Below are 22,099 nucleotides of genomic sequence, written 5' to 3'. Positions count from 1 at the left end.
TTTTGGTTCAATGTCACCTTCTTCATGAGGCCTTTCCTAGCTACCGTCTACCATATTTCAAATCACAACCACTTCTCTCCACTCCCAATTTTCCCTCCTTGCTTCATTTTCCTCCATAGCATTTATCACCTTCTAACATACTGTGTCAGATTATTTGCAAGGATGGCCACAGTAACTCCTCCCAAACTTGTATGCATGCCCCTCGCAATGAGACTTGGCAGCAACTTCTATCAAGAGGCAATGTCTATTTCTCTACTTCCTTGAATTGGGGTTGGCTGTGTGACTTGTTTGACAGAAGTAACACAGGATTTCCCAGCCTAGGCCTCAAGAGACCATGCACACTTCCACCTGAATTCTTGGAACCCTGCCCCAGCCATATGTGAACAAGCACCAAAGGCCTGCTGGAGGATGAGGGACCATGTAAAGAAAAAGTCCCTACCAACAGCCAGCACCAACCACCAGAGGCATGAGTGCAGCCATCATAGAAAATCTAGCTCTAGTCAGGCCACATAAAGATCACTGAGTAAGACCAGCAGAAGAACCGGCCAGCTGAACCCAGCACAGAGAGCTGACCCACAGAACTGTGAAGAATTAATATGGTTATTATTTTGAGCTCCTTGGTTTTAGGTAGGCTTATTACACGGTGTGTTATCTCTTTCAGGGAAACAAATGACCTCCAAACTTTGCTGTTTACAGTAACTTCAAATATTTGTTATTGCTCACAGATTCTGTGGGTGAGAAATCCTGGAGCAGCTTGGCTAGGCAGTAGTCCAGGCTCAAGTTCTCTCATGAGTCAGCTGGGGCTGTCATATCAACAGAAGGCTTGACCGGGTGGAAAGAGCTGCTTTCAAGATGGCGTCCTCCAGGTCAACTTATTCATTAGGTACAACAGGTGAAGTGTCGAGGGCCCACAAAACGCAGCCCTGGCACAGTCACCAGGCTGGCATGCTGATGTTGGCCATCATGCTAGGGAAGCCACAGTTCCTCGCTACGTGGACCTCTCCCCATAGGGCTGCTTGAAGGTCTTTACAACATAGTGGACAGTGTCTGCCAGAGTGAGTGATCCAAGAGAGCACAGCAGAAGCCACGATATCTTTTATGACTTAGGCTCAGGAGTCACACTCTGCCATTTTCATTAATATTCTTTTGGTTACATAAGCCAGCCTTTTTCAGTGTGGGAGGGAACTACATGAGGACATGAATACCAGGAGGTAAAGATCATTGGGAGTCATCGTGGAGATTTATAACACACACACAGCAATAGATAACTGATGCTGACTTATTTATTTGGTCTGTCATCTGCTTCCTTCTCATGATGGCAGGGATCTTTGTTTTGCTGACTGTGGTATCTATAGCACCTACTCGAGTTTCTAACACATGATGTGTTCTCAATAAATATAGTTATTTTATTTGTTTATTCTCTATTTTAAAGTTTTTAATTGAGGTCTAACTTTCACAGAGCAAAGGGCTCCAATCTTAAGTGTCCAGCTCCATTAATTAAGAAATATCTATGTATGTATGCGTATATATGTATACATATATATGGACACATATATATATGCATGTGTGTATGTGTATATATATCTATGAAACCATCTCCAGATCAAGTTATGCAAAATTGCCAGCAAGCTGTTTCATGCCTTTCCCAGTTAATACTGTCCCCAAAGTAACTATTATTCTGCCTTCTATCAATGTATATTAGTAATGCCTGTTCTTGAACTTCATGTGACTGGAGTAAAGAAATATGTACTCTTTGATATCTGACGTCTTTTGCTCATTACATCTTGTGAGATTCAATCATGTTGTTGCCTGTGTTACAAGTTCTGCTCTTTTTTCATTGCAATGTATTGTGTGAATATCTACAATTATTCATCTGTTTGTCTATTGATGGACATTTAGGTTGTTTCCAGTTTTGGGCTGTTATGAATAAAGCTGTCATGAACATTTTGGCATGCTTTTGGTGGACATAAGCATTCCCTTCTTTTGGAAAGGAGTGGAATTCCTGCATTGCTGTGTAGTTGCATGCTTAGCTTTAGTAGAAATTGCCAAACAGGTTTCCCAAGTGGTTGAAGCAATTGACATTTCCACTAGCAGGGGCTGCCTTTTCTAGTTGCTCCTCATCTTTGCAAACACTTAGTATTTTCAGTCTTTTATTTCAGCCATTTGGTGGGTGTGGCATGATATTTCAGTGGGATCTTATTGGCATTTCCCTGATGACTAATGATGTTGAAACTCTTTTCATGTGCTTGCATGAATACAGAACTTGAATGAATATGAAAAACAATCTGATCATGTCCCTCCTCTTGCTGTCAGGGTCAAGTTGAAACCTCTCCCCTGGCTGACAAGAGCCTTTGTGCTCTGACTACTCCCATCCCAGATGGATCACTTTTGTTTCCCTTTTTGGATTCCTACCATCCAGGCCATCTTCAGATTCCTCCAAGCACCTGCTCTGTTCTGCTTCATGGTTTTTACAGTGAGCTGGAAAAACTCTGGGCTCATGAGGCTTGGGTGGTGGTGTTTCTTCAGCTGGGAACACAACCCAAGTCTCATGAACCCAGATTCATAGTTAGTATCTTGGCTCAAAATTCTCTTCCTATAGGAAACCTTCCCTGATCCTCACCCCAAATTAGGCCAGGACCTACCTTGTTAGGCCCTTTAATAGCCACTTTTTCTGCCTAGCTTTTATCACACCTGTAAATATCCTTTATTTTATACGATTATTTGATAAACATCTGTCCCCCTCCAAAAAAAATTTTTTTTAAAAACCCAAAACAACAAAAAACAAAAACCCCAGCATGTTAACCTCCATAAGAGCAGCAACTTTCTTTTGTTCTTAGCAACACATCTGGAATATAGCAGATGCTCAATAAATATTTCTTGGATGTATAAATGTGAAACAACAGCACAAAGTCCATTATCACCTGAAAGTAATTATCTTTAATTATTTCACTCACCTGGGACCTGGACAAAAAGAAATCATAGAAAACCAGTCTATCTCCTTCTCTCACTAGGTCCTTTGGGGGTGGGGCTCAAATTCAAACACTGTTTCTGCTTTATTTGGTGCAGCTGGTGTGTGTGTGTGTGTGTGTGTGTGTGTGGGACACGAGGGAGGAAAGACATTGCTGTGTCACAGGAAAAACTTAAGACCTCAGCCCCCAAGTCCAGCACCTCTGACACTGGCTGTGTATCTATGAATTAAACAGTGCAGAGGCAATATGGTACAGTGGCTATAGCACTATAGATTTCCCCCCTCCCTGAAGAGACTGCTTGGGTTCAAAGCTTGGCTCAGTCACTTACCATCTGTGTAAGCTCCCACAAAGAGACCGAGTGCAGGTAGTAATAGCACCTACCATCAGGTTCTTGTGATGGTTAAAGGAGTTCATTCACCTCCATTGCTAAGTACACATCCATGACTGTAAATGTCTGTTTATTATTATGTCTCCAGGCCTCAATTTCTTTACCTCTAAGCTGAGGATTAATCACCTGGTTATTTCCTGGGAGCTGCTCAAAAAGATGCCAAGGCACTTTGTGCACATGTGGGTACAACAGCTATTGGGATGGAGATGGAACCCTCCGGCCAAGAGGTCTCTGGAGCCAGACAGGTCGTGGGTTGGAATACCACATCCACTACTTGCTGTGTGACCTTGGGCTAGTCACTGAATCTCTCTGAGCCTCATAAGATTCCCCGTAAGAGTATCTGCCTCCTACTGTCAGTCAGCTCTGGCGACAGCTGACTGAGTTTAATTCCCGACCCTGCCAGTTGTCAGATAGGTGATCCGGGGAAAGCCACTGAATCTCTCTGAGCCTTTCCCCCACCTCCTCCGTGAAAGGGGAGTAGTAATAGAGGATCCAATCGGAACGCGGCTAAGGTGTTTGGTGCACTGCCAGGCTCAATCCACGTTACTTTCTCCTTGTTATTATTACTGTTGTCGTGGTTGTTGGTATAACAGGATTCGAAAACTGGACGCAGGGTCTGGACATAAAGATCCCGGGTCTGGACATAAAGATCCCGGCCGCTTCTGGAGGCTTCAGCAAACCCTCTTCGGGCCTCCGATAGGAGGATTTGAGGACCGGCGCGACGCCAGCGGCCCGGGGGCCAGTCTGCGCAGTCTGGGCGCCGGGCACCGGGGAGCGCGGACGGGCGCCGGCCGGTCCAGCCTCCCCGCGCCGCCCGCGCCCAGCCGCGGCGAGGTGAGCCCGAGGGCGAGAGGCCGGGGCGGGGCCGCCGCATCCCCGTGACGCGCGGGCCAACCAGGCGGCGTTGCGGCTCCGGCTCCCTCCGCTGCTGCCTCCGGCCCCTCCCGCCGTCGCGCCGCCGCCAGCAGCCGGGCCCGTCCGCCCGCCCCGTGCCCGCCGGTGCCCGCGCCAGCCCCATGGCGCTCCGGGGCTTCTGCAGCGCCGATGGCTCCGACCCTTTCTGGGTATGTGCTCGGCGGCCGCCCGGGCCGCGTGGGGCCGGCGGGAGGGAGGGAGGGAGGCCGGCAGGCGGGCAGGCCGGCCCGCGAGGGGAAGCGCCGGGCAGGGCGGGCCGGGCCCGTAGCCCCGGGACACCCTCCGCGGACCCCGAGCCCCCGTTCCCCGCCGTGCAGCCGGCCTGGCGGCCCCGCTTCCCCACCCCGCCGCGGACCGGGCCCCTTCCGGAGTGCAGCTGATGGGGGAAACTTGAGCGACTGAGTTCTAGGGAAACAGGGTATGGAAGTGGCGGGGTGGGGGTGGGGGGCAAGGACTCAGCCCTAGGGTGTTGGGGGGTGGGGTACAGGACCAGAAAAGAGGGGCCCTTCCTGCTTTCGGGTTACCTCCCCCCAATTAACAGTAACCCTCCAGGGGACGGGAGCTCAGGACCGGGGGGGGAGTAAAAGCGTGGTGGGGTCTCTCACTGCCTCTGTTTTTCTTATCTTTTGTGGGTTGGGGTCTCCGCTTTCACAAACAGCACTTCATGACCAAAGGGGTGAGCTGGGGACCGCCTGGGCTATAGAAAGGGGTTTCCTACTGATGGGGTGGGAGTTTGCCCCCCTCCCCAGCTGTTTTACATTCTCATTACTCTTTTGTGGTTACATGTTGTTGTCATCTTTTCCTTTCTTTCAGCTTAAGTGCTCTAAAGGCATGTTTGGGGTATGGTGGAGGGAGCCAGGGAAGTTTGGGGGAACAGCCAGGGCAGAAGCACATCCCTGAATGTCCCCACCAGAGCCTCAGGTCAGGTTTGGGGTGAGCTGAGGTTGCTCACGACCTGTGGGTATGGCAACCTCAGCCCTAAAATGGGGGACTCCTTTCTGTTGCGCCCTGTGTTTTCCTTGAACAAGTTTTTTTCTGAATGTGCACTGCTGGGCCTAGCTGGGTCGCCAGAGTCCACTTTCCATGGTTTAATCCCCACTGCTCTGACTAAATCTCAGTGTCGTCTAAATGCCATTGGCCCCTTTATTGGGAAGGCCACCTCTGGGTCTTGTTGTTTTGATTACTGGTTAAATGCACTAAGCAAATCCCAACATGATAGTCTCTTGTTTAGAGATCAGGAGAGAGAAACACCCTTGGCTCCTGGGAGTTGGTGATTAGCGTCCCCAGATACCTTCTTGTCTTACGGTCCTTTTCTTGCAAACTGGCTGCCTTTGGAGTGTCAAAAAAGTCATTCTTGAGGGCCCCACTGGAAGGCTTTGTTTTGGGGGTGGGAGTGGGGATGATGGTATCATTTTGTTAGAACAACTAACCATCCTGTGGTATGGCTGATGTTTTCAGGTGGGTGGGGTTGAAGATTTACTCCAGGACTGGAAATAGTAGAGATGCTTTGCATTCAAGGTCTGGGACAGATTGCAGAGCAGACCTTTTGCCAAGTCAGCTTCTTTTTAGCAGTGAGGAGAAAACCTGTAGATCTCCCCCTACCCCAGTTATAATAACAGCAAGATTACATTTCTGCAAGGATCAGATGGGGATCTGTTTAGCATTGTGAATTATGGAATGTTTCCTTATTTTTTTTTTCCTTTAAGGAGGAAAACAAAACTGGGTGACCGAAAATTAGATTCTGTATCAGGATATACTTTATTGATGTGGGCTGGAAGTTGATGTCTAATGAGGTTTTATGAAGGCTGTGGGGCGTCCTCTGTTTAGCTTCAGGAGCTCACCCAGGGAAACCAGTTGTGTTTTTCCCTTTTCTAAGAACATTTTGCTACAGAAATTGCCAGAGGCTGGGTTGCCCGAGGATGGCAGGCCTTGCAGATTTCCTCCCTCTGGATTCCTGGACTTGCTCGAGCCCTGGTTTTCAGAGCTGCCCAGGAAAGTTTGAGAGAGGGCAGCTTGGCTCGAGAACTTCCACGTGGCAGGAAAATCTAAGTGTGACTAGAAAGCACGTATTCCCGTGAGAGATGGGTCCTCCAGCTGTTCCGTAACTGTGACCGTGGGCAAACCACTTCACCTCTCTGTGCTTCGGTCTCCTTGCACAGAGTTAAGCGAAGATTATTATTACTACTCTTTCCAAAGATGACGTTGTGTATTTTGAATCGCCGTTCTCCCTTTGGGCCCCCTTTTGCTTCTGCCGGTGGGAATGGGATTGGGCTATGGAGCCTGTTCTCCCACTCCTGCATTTAAAATCATGTGTTTAAAACTATGTGTGTTTAAAAAATCAAGGTGGCTGGCCCTCGTGGGACTCCTCAGAACTTATCAGGCCAGTGCCTGCCTTAGCCCCAGGAAACGTCCAGAAAAACCGAAACATGCGGACAGCCCATGGTGAGAGTTCTGCTGACATTCAACTCCCCTCAGGCAAATGATCTGGGATGAGAAAAGGGGGAACTTTGTTATCTAAATGGAAAATAGAGGCTGAGTTCCCCTGTAGCACTTGGCTTCCTTTTTTGGTTGGGGGTGCCCAGAAGGTGTGTGGGGCTGGTAGGAGGGGCTGTTTTGTGAGAAAACGGGTCCGGGTCTTTCCTGGGAGTTACATGTTTTTTTTCTTTTTTTAAAGTTTGTTTACTAATGTGATGCATGCCCAGTGTAGAAAAATCAGAAAATGTAAAAAAAAAAAATACATGTATATATGTATGTATATATATATGTATGTATGAAATCAGTAAGCAGTATAGTGTGATGGGTCTAAGCCAGGAATTGCATTCCTTGGGTTCAAATCCTGACTCTGTAGGTGACCAGCTGGACAACCTTGGGGGTTACTTTTCTCCATGCCTCAGTTTCCTCATCTGGAAAATGGGGATGATGATAATAGTATTTAAGGAAGAGCAGTAATACCAGAAACACATGAGAGGGTGCTGAGAACATTGCTTCTTGGTACACAGTAGGCACTTAGTAAATATAAGCGATTCTTAGCAACAGGAATTCTAGAATTAATTTTTGCTGCTGCACTTTTTGTGGCTGGGGGCAAACAGAAGCAGCATACTTGAGTCTCAGTTTATGGGAGTTGGTCCTGCTGCTGCTGTTTGCCTTGGAGATGCTGTGTGCCATCTTCTGGCGCAGCTGCATTTGTGATGGTCTTGGAGGTGCCTCGCCTTGGAACGTGCTGGGGGATGGAAAAATCTCAACTTTTGGGAAGGGCATCTCCATGTGGCTGTCTCATGGCCTTCTGAGATTTACCATGTCCCCCAGTGGAACGTCTGACCCTCCTCCCGCCGCCCTCCTTGGCTCGGTGAAGGAGGCTCCCTCTGCAAGGAGGCTCAGAATGAAAACCTGCTGTCAGCCTTGACTCCTCTCTTTCTCTCTTATTCTACATCTGATTTGTCAGCAAATCCTGTTGCCCTGTCCTTCAAAATGTATCCAAATCTGCCCACTTCTCACGGCCTCCCAGGACACCACCCTGGCCCGATCCATCTTTGTCTCGCTCCTGGGTTGGAGCTGGAGCCTCCTCACTGCTGTCCCGCTTCCACCCTTGATCCCTACTTTCAAGATGCAGGTCAGATCCCGCTCCTCCTCTGCTCAAAAACCTGCAGTGGCTCCCGTTTTCCTTGGGTAAAAGCCAAAGGGCTTACAACGGCCGACAAGGCTCTGTAGCATCTGCCCCCCCACCCCCTCTGAACTCCTCCCTTGTTACTTCCAGTTTCAATCCACGCAGGCCACTGGCTGCCAGGCTCACTCCTGCCTCAGTCTCGGAACTTGCTGTTTCACCTGCCTGGAATATCTTCTCCCAGATACCCGGTGGCTCCCTCACCTCTTTTAAATCCTCAGGCAGCCATTCCCTGTTGTCCTTACCCACCCTTCCCTTCATTCCCTGGCAGCTCCCCCACCTTCCACCCTGTAATTACTGTTTCTAATATCCCATATCTTTTGCTTATTCATTTTATTTACTCTCTGTGAACTCCTACCAGAAGGTTAACTCCAGAGGGGCAGGGATTTTCTCTGTGTTTGTTTATGGCTGTCATCCCAGTGCCTGGCACACGATGTGTGTCCAGTAAATATTTGTTAAATGAATGAGTGGTATGAAGCTTTAGAATGGCTTTCGAACCAGGTCGAAGCCTCTTTGTAGATCTCTAAGGATGAAATTGCCACGCAACTGTCCAGAATGAACAGATAGACCGTGCCCTCCAGCTTCCATGTTAGAACACTTATATTTTATATTGCAACACTCTGACCCCTTTGGGGTCTGCGACATGAGTTCCAGACTGGGGGCTGGATCTAGCCCACCAAAGTACTGGCTTGGCGTAATTTTTGTTAGGTGGTTTACTGCCATTGCCAGTATTTGTTGATTGGAAGATTTCACAGAAAAATCTGAATTTCTGGCTTCTGAAAAATCAGAAGACCTGACTACACTAGGCCTACATTTGTACATGTTAGTGGTCAGCCGGGGTTGCTCCCCCACCCCCAACAGGCCTGCTTGCTCCAGTTTGCCACAGTCTCCACTCCTCCTTATTGCACCATGGATAAGAATGAGTATCCCTTTTACATTGTGTTTTCTCACACCTGGTCTGCTTCTCTCACTCATGGAACCTACCTGGCACCTTTTGGTAAAACCATTGTGGCTGGTCTGACTAGCTGGTTTGGTGATGCAAAGACCCTGGCTCTGATACAGTCATGTTGGCAGGAGGGGGATGGACAAACTAGTTATCAATGCCTGAGGAGTTTGGAGCAAATGTACAATATGTAAGTTGGCTGCAGATTTTCATGGCGGGGTAAGGCCTAGCTTTTATTAGCAGATCTTAATGGTCAGTAAAACTTGAGCTCGTGAAAACTTGCTTGAACATTTCACAATAATAATAAAATGGACCGTAGTTAAAACAAGTCCTGTGGTAAGCGCTTCCCCCAGCCTGGCCAGGGAACTGTGACAGCGTCTTCTCTGCCAGAGGCGTCAACTTGTACTACCTCTTGAAGGGTGAAAGTTTGGGGGTGGGGTGGGGGTGGGGACTTTGAGGAAGCTAGTTTTTTTAAAAAATTCAGTTTTATTGAGAGATATTTACATACCATAAATCATCCATGGTGTACAATCAGCTGTTCATAGTACCATCATATAGTTGTGCATTCATCACCCCAGATCAACTTTTGAACATTTTCCTTATACCAAAAAGAATAAAAATAAGGATAAAATAAGAATAAGAAAAAAAAAAAACACCAAAATCATTCCATCCCCCCATCCCACCCTATCCATTTAGTTTTTGTCCCCGTTTTTCTACTCATCCATCCTTACACTGGATAAAGGGAGTGTGAGCCACAAGGTTTTCACAATCACACCATGTAAGCTACATAGTTATAAAATTTCAAGAATCAAGGCTACTGGGTTGCAGTTGGACAGTTTCAGGTGTTGACTTCTAGCTATTCCAATATACTACAGCCTAAAAAGGGATGTCTGTAGAGTGCGTTAAGAGTGCCCACCAGAGTGACCTCTCAACTCCATTTGAAATCTCTCAGCCACTGAAACTTTATTTTGTTTTATTTCTCTTCCCACCTTTGGTCAAGAAGACGTTCTTAATCCCACGATGCCAGGTCTGAGCTCATCCCCAGGAGACATGTCCCACGTTGCCAGGGAGATTTACACCCCTGGGAGTCAGATCCCACGTAGGGGGGAGGGTTGTGAGTTCACCTGCCGAGTTAAGGAAGCCAGTTTTTGAGGGCAATTGTAGGCATGGAGCAGAGCTTCTCAAGCTGGGCATGGTTGACATTTTTGGCCGGGTCATTTTCTGTTGTGGGGGGCCGTCCTGTGCGTGATAGGATACTTAGCAGCATCCCTGACCTCCACCCACTGAATACTGGCAGTAGCTCCCCAGTTGTGACAAGCAAAGATGTCTCCAGATATTGCCCATTGTCTCCTGGGACAAAAGTCACCCCGCTCAACAACCACTGGTGTGGGGGAATCTAGAGAGGAAATTTGGGGTAAGACTTGTGCCCTCATCCTTGTACTTCCCTAAGAGGCTGTTGAGAGTTCTAGGGTAATTGGCTTGTTGAGGTTGCCTTGGAGAAGCTTCATGAGACATTAAGGAGGTTAAGCTCCGTTTAGCCAGAGAAGCGACTTGCAGCAGCCTGTATGAGGTAGTGGTGGTGTTTACATCTTTCCACTGAGGACTGGATTTTTCTACCCTGATCCATTCTTCTGGTTGGCGTGCATGGGATGGTTCAGTTTCATAGTGAAAATGCCAATCTTTAGAGATCAGCTTTGAAGCTCTCATCCTTCGTCTTAAACTGCTTTAAGATAAGTGGACAATTACAGAGTTGAGATTCTATTTAAGTGTCCCCTTGGTATAATTGTGGGGTTCATCCAAATTCTGGAAAACTGGTCCAGATGACCAGGGAGGGTGGCTCTAGATGGGCATCCTGTAATCCTCAGGCAGCAATTGAGATTTTATGGGCTTGTCCCTTCCTCTCTGGGAGTTTTCTCCCTGGGAATCTCAGATTACCTTTTATTGGCCTCTTGTTGCTTGGGGGTGCCGTGTTCCTTGGAGAGCATTTATGACGAGTCTAAGTTTTCCCAGTAAGAAGGACTTCAGTGTGGTCTTTTAAAACTTCTCTTGTTCTTCCCATAAACGTCTTGCACTCATTTGTTTAGTCACTTATTTATTATTAATTGAGCACCTACTATGTGCTGGCAGTCTTCTTGACACTGGGGATATGGCCATGAGCAAAGTGGAGGAGGCCTGTGTTGCTTACCCTGGAGGCGAGCAAAATGATGCCAGCCTATGGTAAATGCTGCAGAAACAGGAAGTGTGGTGTGGGGCGTGTGCTACCTTAGAGGGGTGTGCAGGGAAGGCCTTTCAGAGGAGGTGGTTTTTGCCTGGGGACCTTGATGGATGCTGGCCGTGCAAGGATCTGGGGGAAGGGATCCCCAGGTAGGGAACATAGCAAGTGCAAAGGCCCTGGGGAGCTTGGTGTGGTCGGAGTGTCAGAGTTTTAACTCCAAAGAACCTCAGAGCCCATCTCATAAAAATCCTGCCTTGAGCATCCTGCAGAAGTGTATAAAGGACTAATAAAATGGCCAGTGGTAAGGATAAGGGCCTGGAAATTCGCAGCTTGGCAAGGAAATGGAGCAACACTTGCTCCCCAGGAGGGGTGGGGGCCTTCTGATCTATTTGTGTTTGAATGAGCCCCAGCTTTTAAAATTTAAATTAAATTAATATATTTTTAAGTGTCTCATCTTCTATCTCAGAACTGAAGCTGAAACCTTCCAGGGTCAGAACAGGTTTTTCTTGTCCTGGGATTCCCCACTTCCCATGTACACTTGTTCCCCTCAAAGGCTTTTCGTGACCCATTAAGGTGATGACAAGGGGTATTTTTTTTTTTTTTTTTTTTTTTCTTTTTAAGTGGAAGGTGCTGTCTTGCATGGTTAACATGACTTTCTGTAGATTGCTAGGAAACTCTTCTTTTAAAACCAGTTGTTACTGAATTGACTTGGCTGGTTGCATGAAGTCTCTGCCCTGTAACTTTTAAAGAGGTGAATTGTCTAGAAGGACATAGAAAAAAGTGAACGTTTTGCTCTCCTCTCACCACCCCCAGAAGAAACCACTGATGATTGTTTCTTGAGTATTCTAGAAAATTTTCAAGCATATGCAAATATGTATGTAGGTGTGTGTGTGTGTGTGTGTGTGGGTTCAAATTCTAAATTATGTTTTGCGTCTCCTTCCTTTCACTTAGAAACCTGTGTTGATCTTTTTTCCGTACTAGTACATGCAAACTGGTAACCTTTCTTTACAAGTCACACATTGTCCTGTTACATGGCCAGCCCTGTATTCTCCCAGTTCTCTCTGGTGACCTTCTGGGTTGTTTCCAGTTTCGGCATCATAAAAAGTGCTTCAGTGACTATTCATCGGTGCAAGTGTATGCAAATATACATAAATGATACAGCCAATAACTCCTTCCCCACCATGTGAAATTACTGGGTTGAAGGATATGTGCATTTTGAAATTTGACAATTAATTGCCAGGTTGCTGCAGGAGTTTATACTCCTACTGATGAACCCACCAACATTTATGAAGCACCTATTGTGTTCCTGGCATTTTGGAGCATTGAGCAAGCCCAGAATTGACCAGGCTCTTGACCCTTCAGTGTATGAGGGAGGGTTTTCCCCAATTGAGTTAAACCTTAAATTTCAGAAGGCTCAGGTCTGTAACCCAGTAGCAGGGAGCTTGGTTTGTTTCCACTTTAAAAAGATATGTTTACATTTTAAGCATTCATTGACCTCTCTGTTATTTACAGAGTGCTTTTAAATCAATGATTTTAACAACATGTGATAGCTTTACTCCTAATTCCATGATTATGATGTCCATGCTAATTTTTGCACAGTAACTTTCTATTCTAAAGGTGGTTTTCTGATTACAAAAGTGATACAGACTCAGTGTGTCAAAACAAATATAGTTATTTAAATAAAGCCTTAATATGCTACCGTCTTAAGCTAACCAATGTGAATATTCTTCCTTTCCTTTCTCTGTAAAGATATACATTTATAAGCATAAATATTATGTTTAAAACAAGGTGCCCCCCCCACTTGCTGTGGTTCAAAGAAGGTGCCCCCCCAACTTGCGGTGGCCCAAAGAAATTCTGACTTGGAGCCGACAGACCCGTGCGGGCACCTGCGATTATGTCTTTTTTCTTTTATGCAACAACTGTGCTAACTGGAATGGTGAAGTAAGCACGGAGTCCTGTCCTCATTCTTTGTTCACTTAATTCAAATGCTCGCCGAGCTCCAATTAGAGACTGGTTTTCGAGCGTATCTCGGGAGGACTATGTGAAATTAAGTATGAGTGCTTACCGAAACCATCAAGGAGAAGGTGTGTGATATTGTGTACAGGTGTAGGTGAGGTTAAGCTAGCAGGCTTCCTTGAGAGGACACCTAAAACCTGTGAAAATTCCTTGGTTCTTTGTGCCAGTAATTAGTGCAATGGCTATATATTTCATAGAAATATCAAGGATTTCATGGTTCAAACGGGAGCTCCAACAGGTACTGGAAGAGGAGATTCTGGGGCGAGAAGATTGAGGGTGAATATGGTGAATATCTTAAGATAAAGAAACGAGTGAGACTCCAGTGCATGTGTGAAGAGATCAGGGGGATTTTAGTTTTGTGTCGACCTGATCGTTTCATGCCAGCACACTATTGCTTAATATAAATCAGTGTTAGAGGTGTTGGCTCAAACACCAGTGGGTCCCAGGTCTTCATCACCTATGGCAATCAGCCACACTTGGACATGAAGTACAGTGTTTGGAAAGGTACTAGATGGTCTAGGGACTCGAGATGAATTGGAGAAGTTACCAGTAAATGAGATTTACCGACCTCTTAATGTAATACCCATCGACGACATGAACTATTCGTGCCAGTTTGCTCAGGAGTTATAATAGACCCAGACGAATACTTGGCAAGCTGTTCACAGAATGCACCTGTGGTGCTTTACCCAGTTTTAATCAGTGTCAGAGATTGTAGGATCCTTCTGCTTGTTTACAGCTAAATTATTCTATGAGTTGGATGAACCTGAAGGAGAGAAACAGCTTTTATCCCCACTCTTAAGAGCATATTCTTTGCTACAACTATTATCCAATGTATTTCTTTAATTTTCATATAAAAACTTCATTTAATTTTGTTATAAATATTTTATTTAAAAAAGCAAAATAGGTTGTTATAATCACTACTCTGCTTTTTTTTTTAACTTTACTATGCCATATGTGTTAATACCTAGAATCTCACTTATTCTTTATAGTAGATTTATAATATTCAAGGAGTAGATTTGTTCAAATTAATTTAGCCATTTCCCTATTAATGGCCACTGATGTGCAGATTTCCCCTTTTTTTATCCTTATAAATGATGCTTTAATAAACATCCTTGTACATGGATCAAACTATGTAAATTATAATTTTAATAGGCATTGGCTGGTTTTTGTCCAAAAAGTTTGTAGCAAGTCCATTCCCAGTAGCAGTGAGTTGAGTTCTCATTTCTCTGGGTATTTCACTTTTTAAACATTTTTTGCTTATTTGATGGATGAAAACAATCTCATCTGTTGAATTTTAAATTCAGTTTTATTGAGATATATTAACATACCATACAATCATTCAAAACAATTTCATTTTAACCTGCATTTCCCTTCCAGTTAGAAGTTACGTATCCTGAGACATACTCCCCAGTGAGCTGTGTGTTCCTTTCTGTGCATTTTTTTCTGTGTCCTTCTTGCCCATATTTATACTGGTTTGTATTTTACCTGCCATTGGAGATCTTGCCCTTTTGTCCATCATATGTATTGCACATATTTTTTTCTCAGGCCATTGCTTTGTCTGGGTGCATTAACATATGATTCTGGCCCATTTTTTGTATGTAGTTTTGCAAGGTTGTATTTGTCGAGTCCATACCATTTTGTGTCCTACATTTTTCATTTAATGTTGTAAGCCTTTCCCCATGATCCTACATAACCCTTGTAATTATACTCTCAAATGTCCAAACAATATCTCTGTGTATTGGTAGACTGTAATTTACATAATTATTATCTGGGGTTTAAAATTTAGGTTGTTGCCTTTTTTCCCCCCTTCTTAAAGAAAACCTTATAGACAGAGTCCTTTGGATTATTTCCTTAGAAACATATTCTCAGGAATGAAATGAATAGCCCAGAACACTTGAGAGGCCTTCTCTAGCGGTTGTCTTGTTTTCCAAAAAAGAGGTTGGCCCAATTCACCATTCTACTGACATTGTTGGTGTTATTTTTAAGAGCAGATGATGGGTACACATGAATAACAGTCTCTTTTCTGGTCCCTCTAATCAGCCTCATCAGTCAGGGGGCCAGTGGCTCAGAGGAAAGTTGGAGCTGCCTGGGTTTGGGAAAGGCGCCCTCGTAGTTATAATTACGCTGGGTTATCTGGAGCCCTTTGATAAGGCTTCTTCCTTAAGATCATTAATTCACCAACCCAGGGCCGGGGGGGCAAAGATACAAGATAGATGAGAATCTTTCTGGGAACTACAGTTATAGATTAATGGGGTGCTCGCATGTTTTACTCCCCTGCCCCTCCCCCCCCAGACCTGTGGACTAGGCAAATCATCTCACACTCTGTGTTGGGGCAGAGCCGGCCCGTCTTCGGTTGGTGTGGATACATGGTAGGGGCAGAGTTGAAGAAAGGGCTCATCTGGGCCAGACCCTTTTTATTCTTGGAAGAGTCTCAGGGGAGGGACAGGCAGGGGCAGTGGTAGGGATAGAGGTGCTCGGACAAGGAGGAGGTGCAGCTCCAAAGAAAGCCAGGGAGGTAGATGGCTGGTGCTAAGAGGGCTGGTTCGGGAGCCTTGTTTTGAAAACCAGCCCTGCCGCTTCCCAGTGGGTGAACGCGGGCCAACTCACTTACATTCTGGGAGCCTCCATTTCCTCGCCTGCAAAGTGGGGGTAATGATCCTGCTGTGGGTCTTACAGAGCCCTGAGGAAGAAAGGAGTTACCATGTAGAGGATGCTCAGGGTCTGGTGTGTAGTAGGGCTCCGTAGATGCTGGCTGCGGTGATGGATACAAAGGGAACGGTGGTGGGCAGTTGAAAGCAGTGGTGTGGCGACTTTCTTCTGGCTTCTCATCTCCAGGCAGCCTCTGGGCACCTGCAGAGTGGTATGGGACAGAAACTGGGACCCCAGGGCTCAGATGCCCACCACCGGCCCCTGAGGCCATTCCAGTTGATACATCCAGCCGTCGTTGGGTGTCAGTAGGGTGCCCAGTCTGGGTGAGGTGTGCCAAGGACTTGTCTGGGACAAGGTGGGTATCAGGTATCAGTTCTGCAGTTGGGCTGGTGTGTTGGACACATTTATCCAGAAGTTTTATTTGTAGTTGGGGAGTAAATACTGAAATCCGTGGCACATGAGTGAAGGTAGAATGTAAACCTCCATCTACATACTTGGGAAGTTCCAGGTTTTCCTCTTACCAAATATTTGGTAGTGATTGAATTACTGAATGGGATTTTTTTTCTTTCTCTTACTCATTCTTTTCTTTGTCTGCTAGTATGAGAGATACAGTATAAAGTGAAAGAGTACAGAAACAAGTATGGCCACAAGGGAAAATCTTCCAGAATTAGACTGTTTTAGAGATAATCTCGTATTGGCAGATAATTTTCAGTATCTCTTCTACATGTGTCTTAAATATATAGTACTTTTTTTAATTCAAGAATGGGATCCTATGAAAACATATTCTTTACTTTTTGTTTTCATTTACTGGTACAGCTTGGATACAGGATATTTTTCTTAATTAACAGATACCTACTTGTAGATGAAATGTAAACATGAGCTTAATTCATTTGCTAATAATTGTTCCCTCTTGAGGCAGGTGGTCATGGTCTTCTTTTTAAATACTGTGGACAGGGAGATCCTGTGGAGAGCTATGAGGCAAGGCTTGAGTGGGCATGTGTTGGAGGGGTATATCTTAGATCCTCTTAGGCACCTCCTTGTGGGAATCAGAACTTCAGAGGGTCAGTGCTTTGGGATGTGAATTGTGCTTATAGGATGGGGCCTGAACCCCATTCATCTCAGGGCTTGACTCCACTCAGATGACAGTCTCTGAGGGTCTCCTGCATATCCGTGCACTGTGCTTGGTGCTGGGACATCAGTGGTTTACAGAGACAGAGCTCCCTGCCTTCCTTGACCTTCCAGTCTTGTGGGGGAGATGGATAAATAAATGGAAAATCAGAACCATGAGGTGCTATGAAGGGGAGCCAGGTGGTACTCAGTGAGTGCATCACTTCCTCCCCATTGGCCAGTGTTAGTCACATGACCACATAGCTGCAAGGGAGGCTGGGAAATGTAGTTTCCCTTCTGGACAGGCACATGCCCAGCTGAAGTTTATATTACTAGGGGATGTGGGGAGAAGGGATATTGGAGCACAGCTAGCAATTTCCTTTACGTAGGCAAAAGCAGAATGTAAGAATGTTCTAGGCGTTGGAAAAAGCACGCGCAGAAGCCCCAGCTCAATGAGGAAAGTGTGGCTGGAGATCAGAGAGCAGTGAGGGGAGGGGAGAGGAAAGAGGAGGCTGGGACTCGGCTGTGCAGGTCTTAGATCCTCCAGGAAGCCTCGGCTGCCTCTTCTCCCCCCTTTGCTCAGCCTCTAACTCCAACGCTGTCTTTTAAGCATTATTCTTAAAGGCAGCTTCCTTCCCAAGTGTTGGAAAGAACCAATGACGAAATCGATTCAAGTGTTTGCTTTATCCCTGTTCTGCTGTGTGACATTGGTTTACTATTATTTATTAAACTTTCTATTAGCTTAATAAATTAAATAACATGTCTTGAGAATTACTCTGTGTCAAATGGTGTTCTAAGACCTCTCTGTACATATCTTGTTCGAGGCTCACAGTAATGCTGGTAGATACTGTTATGATCCATTTTTAATAGAAGGGGAAACTGAGATGCAGTTAAATTTGCCCAAAGTCACAAAGCTATCAAGGAGTGTAGATGGTATTCAAACCCAGCAGTTGGAACTCAGAGTCTGCCCTCTTCTCCACTGTGCTTTAGCTCAGTCATTTGTGGATTGTCATGATTTTGACATCTGTGTTTCAATACATACCTGTTAGGATTGTGTTTGGCTGATAGAAACAAAGCCTTATTCCAGTGGCCTAAACATAAAGGTATGCCTTTTTATTACACATCACGAGGTCCTGAGTTAGGCAGGCATTGCTGGCATTGCTCTGTGACCCTGTGGTGTCAGGGTTGACATCTCTGCCATTTTCCTTGTCTTTCCGTCAAGGCCCCAAAATTGCTGCTGTAGCTCTAACCATCACAACTGGGTTCAAGGTGGGAAGAGGGAAGGGCCGTATCGGCCTCATTTATCCCTTTTTATTCAGTTAAGTAAGTAAAGTTTTCCTAAAAGGCCCTTTCCCTCAGACTGCAGCCTTCTGGTCACATTTCCTGGCTGGAACTGGAGCTCGTGACCACTTCTAATCTGCAAGGGAGGAATGGAAAATGAGCATGTGGTTTTATTCCTCTCTAGTGGGCGACAGCAAGGAAGAAGGGGGTTGGGGAGGGCTGATGAGTAAGCCAGCCAGTAGGGTCTACACATACGTATTTACTTAATACTTTAAATTAATTCACTTTTTTTTTTTAACCTAAATAAATTTATCCCCAAGGGAAGTTTCATATCACTTTAGAATATCTATGAAATCACAGGTTGGTGATCTTCATATGTTTACCTAATTACTGTTAAAACAAATACATCACTAAAATAAAAAAAAAAAATAAGTAAAGATATTCTGCACACCAACAAGATCTGTGATTCTCAACCCAGGCAGTTTTGCTCTTCAGTGGATGGTTGGCTACATCTGGAAACGTTTTAGCTTGTCACAACTTGGAGGGGGAAGGGCAGGGAGGTGCTACTGGCATCTGGTGGGCAGAGGCCAGGGGTGCTGCTAAACACCCTACAGTGCCCAGAACGGCCTCCTGACAACAGAATTTTCCAGGCCTTCAGTGAAGTAGTGCCGGGGTCGAGAAACCCTGGCCTCGTCACGTCCATGTGTTGCCAAGGGTATACACAAGCCGTGTTTTGGGGGAATGTTGCAGTCGATCAGTCACATGCACTCTGTGTGTCTCTGTTTTCTCCTGGGTGACTTTATCAATAACCCTTTACATCTGTAGCCTGCTTGTAGGTATCCAAGGCCTGTTCCCACAGATAGTGTCAGATCTATGCTAAACCTATGCAGGAGTTTAACAGGAGGATGTGAATTCAAGATATTATTTGCTCCTTGAGCCCCATAGAAACTGGTGAAGGTGGAGAGCTCGGGGACCCTGAAGCTGAAGTGGCCAGGCAAATCCTCTTTGTGGGTGTGATTTGGAAGGAAAATTGTGTTTATAGCAAGTATTTATCTGATGGAACTGGGCAGAGATCACAGCTTCTTGGTGGCTGTGCTCCTCAGAAAGGGCTGTGCTTTGGTGAGGAAGGAGATTTAATTGCCTCCTCTCCGCCTAGGTTTGGCAAAAACAAGCTGGCCTGGGCAAGTGGGCCTTGGGAATGAACTGTCAGGATCAGAAGGCAGCTGGCAAGTAGAGATGAACCCACCTGGGGAAGCTGGTACTTTGCCCAAGTTGGCCTGGTCAGGTGGCCTGACAGTGCCACTCACCCCGTTAAAGTTAATTGAGTCTCTGTGGAGCCTAGAGAGGAAGGGGCAGGGATGGTGATTATTGCAGTCTCCTCGAGTTAACTTGGGTAAGAACAAGGACAATTTTCCTTTTGGATTCTGGAAACTTAGAAGCCTCTGGCCATCCCTTAATGGTGCGTTGGTTGAGGAAAGAGGCCAGGCTGCTGATGCAGACATACCACATTTCATCAAATCTAAGAGGCCAACAACTGGGACATGCATCCCAGTTTCAGAGATGTGATGATATGAGAATGTGGCATCCTGTATAGGATGCGATTGATCATGGGACGGAGACCAATATCATAGATATTAACATACGAAGAAATGTGGCTCTTAGAACGAGTGCAATATGGTGAGACCTCCCAGTATATCCCCCACCCTCCCTGCCTCCCTTCCTTCTTCCTTTCCTTCATCTTCTATGTATTACCCCTTTATTGTTGTCAATCTGATGCTAAGTGCTGGGGACACATACCACAGCGAGTGAGACATCCACAGTCACTGTCCCTCAGAGGAACAGGGAGCCGGTGTAACCTCAGTTCAGATCCTGGTTCTGCCCCTCGCTAGCTGTGTGACCTTGGACAAGTTACCTTACCTCTCTGTGTCTCCATTTTCTCACGTGCAAAATGGGGATAATAGTACTGCCTACCTCATACAGTTATGAAAATTAAATGCGTTAATGTACTACTGATTTGCTCTTGGTAATACTAGTAAGCGCAGTAATTTTTCCTATGGCTGTGCCCTGTTGTCCTGACAGCCGTCATCTAAGCAGCATTTCTTCGTGGACAGGTGAGACCAGCATCTGAGGTGGGCTTGGAAGGATGAGAAGGAGCCGGCTGGGTGGGAGGCCCTGGGGCGGGACAGAGCTGGGTGAGTGGGAAGAATATTCGGGGGTCGGGGTGGGGGGTGGGCAGTGTGGCTGGAGCATGACACAAGCCAGGGGAATGGGTCCCGGGCTGAAGCAAGGGCCTGCCCATGCATCCCGCCGGGCATGGCACGTCCGATGACAGTAACCAGCACCCACTGATGCTTCTTGTTCCCAGGCACTCTACACAGCGCTTTTCATTTAGTCCTCAGAACAACCCTGCGAGTTGGGTAGACCATATCCCTGTTTCACACATGGGGAAACGGAGACCCAGAGAGGTTAGGCAGCTTGCCGAGGTGGACACAGCTCACACATAGCAGAGCTGGCCCATGGCCAGCTGCTCCCGGTCACTGTTGTTTGGGGCTGTTCTAAAATAAGTAGTTCTGGAGATTCCAAATGGAGTCTAGAGGTCACTCTGGTGGACATTCTTACACACTGTATGGATAACCCTTTGTAGGTTTTAATGCATTGGAATAGCTAGAAGTAAATAACTGAAACTATCAAACTGCAACCCAGTAGCCTTGATTCTTGAAGATGACTGTATAACAATGTAGCTTGCAAGAGGCAACAGTGACTGTGAAAACCTTGTGGATCGCACTCCCTTTATCCAGTGTATGGATGGATGAGTAGAAGAATGAGGACAAAAACTAAATGAAAAATAGGGTGGGATGGGGGGGATGATTTGGGTGTTCTTTTTTACTTTTATTTTTCATTCTTTTTACTTTTTCTGGTACGAGGAAAATCTTCAAAAAATAGATTGCAGTGATGAATGCACAGCTGTATGATGGAACTGTGAACAATTGATAGTACACTTTGGATGATTGTATGGTATATGAATATATCTCAATAAAATTGAATAAAAAAAATAAAAAAAAAGTGAAAAAAAAAATTTGCGGTTCTGGATGTGTCCCAGGTCCGTGGCTCTGGAAGGGTTGTTAATACCCAGGCATGATGGAAGGATCCCGGAGTGGGCCGGAGAGGAATCCTTTCCAGTAGGCTCTGCCAGATGGCATTGGCTCATCCTGGAAGTCTCCGAAGGACACCTTGGCACACAGCTTTACGAGCTGTTGTTTTTACGTGCACGGTGGTGGTTGTGACGAAGACGACGACGACAGTGTTAGCAGCAGTAATCATGGGTAGAAGCAGCAGCAGCAGCAAATGCACCCCCCAAGGCTGCCCCTCCCCCCAACCTCGAGGGTTGAGAGTTGGGGTTTCTCTTTCCATTTTACACATGGGTAGTGGAGACTCAGAGGTGAAGCCACGTGGCAGGAAGTTGGTGGTGGTGAGGGGGCCCAGGACCGGATCCCGATCTGTTGCTCCCCATCCATCTTGGTCCCGAGGCTGCCTGGCAGAGAGGGTGGAGGGGGAGAGAGCCAAGCCTTGTGGGGAGGGAGAGCACAAACGAGCCAGGACGCTCCTGGGGATGGAGGCCCTGGGGTGGGTCATCTTTGAGGGTGGCTTTTCCCACTTCTGGTTCCTGACAATCTCCAAGAAAAGGCTAAACCAGAAACTTTCTCTCTTGATTTCACAATTCCTGGGAGCTTTTGTAATATGTGTATGATGCAGCACTTTTCGGGTGGGAACCCGAGATGAAGCTTGGCTTTCCTTTGCTTGACTCACTTGGGCGCCGGCTGTGTTTGTCACCCGTTCTCTCCTGGCCCCTTTGCTCCACATCTGGGTGTACTCACCTCAGACTTTCCCAGGTTCTGATGTTGGGTTCTGCTGTGCCCTCCTCTTGGAATACCCCTGTTCCCTCCTGTCTCCACCT

General features: G+C 46.2%; 1 protein-coding gene and 1 pseudogene across 2 annotated transcripts in view; both read left to right on the top strand.

Annotated features, from left to right (window-relative positions):
* The first annotated feature begins 4,298 nt into the window (after window positions 1-4,298).
* Window positions 4,299-22,099, top strand: part of ABCC1 (ATP binding cassette subfamily C member 1) — a 138,666-nt gene continuing 120,865 nt past the window's right edge. For both annotated transcript variants that reach the window (XM_037813648.1, XM_037813647.1), the window contains exon 1: window positions 4,299-4,421. In XM_037813648.1, coding sequence (XP_037669576.1) covers window positions 4,374-4,421 — 48 coding nt within the window. In that variant the 5' untranslated portion in view covers window positions 4,299-4,373. The remainder of the gene's footprint in view (window positions 4,422-22,099) is intronic.
* Window positions 6,699-14,019, top strand: LOC119518018 (annotated as a pseudogene).

This window comes from Choloepus didactylus, chromosome 21, assembly GCF_015220235.1.
Source record: "Choloepus didactylus isolate mChoDid1 chromosome 21, mChoDid1.pri, whole genome shotgun sequence".
Classification (NCBI taxonomy): Eukaryota; Metazoa; Chordata; class Mammalia; order Pilosa; family Megalonychidae; genus Choloepus; species Choloepus didactylus.
This window is presented reverse-complemented; position numbering and strand designations above follow the sequence as displayed.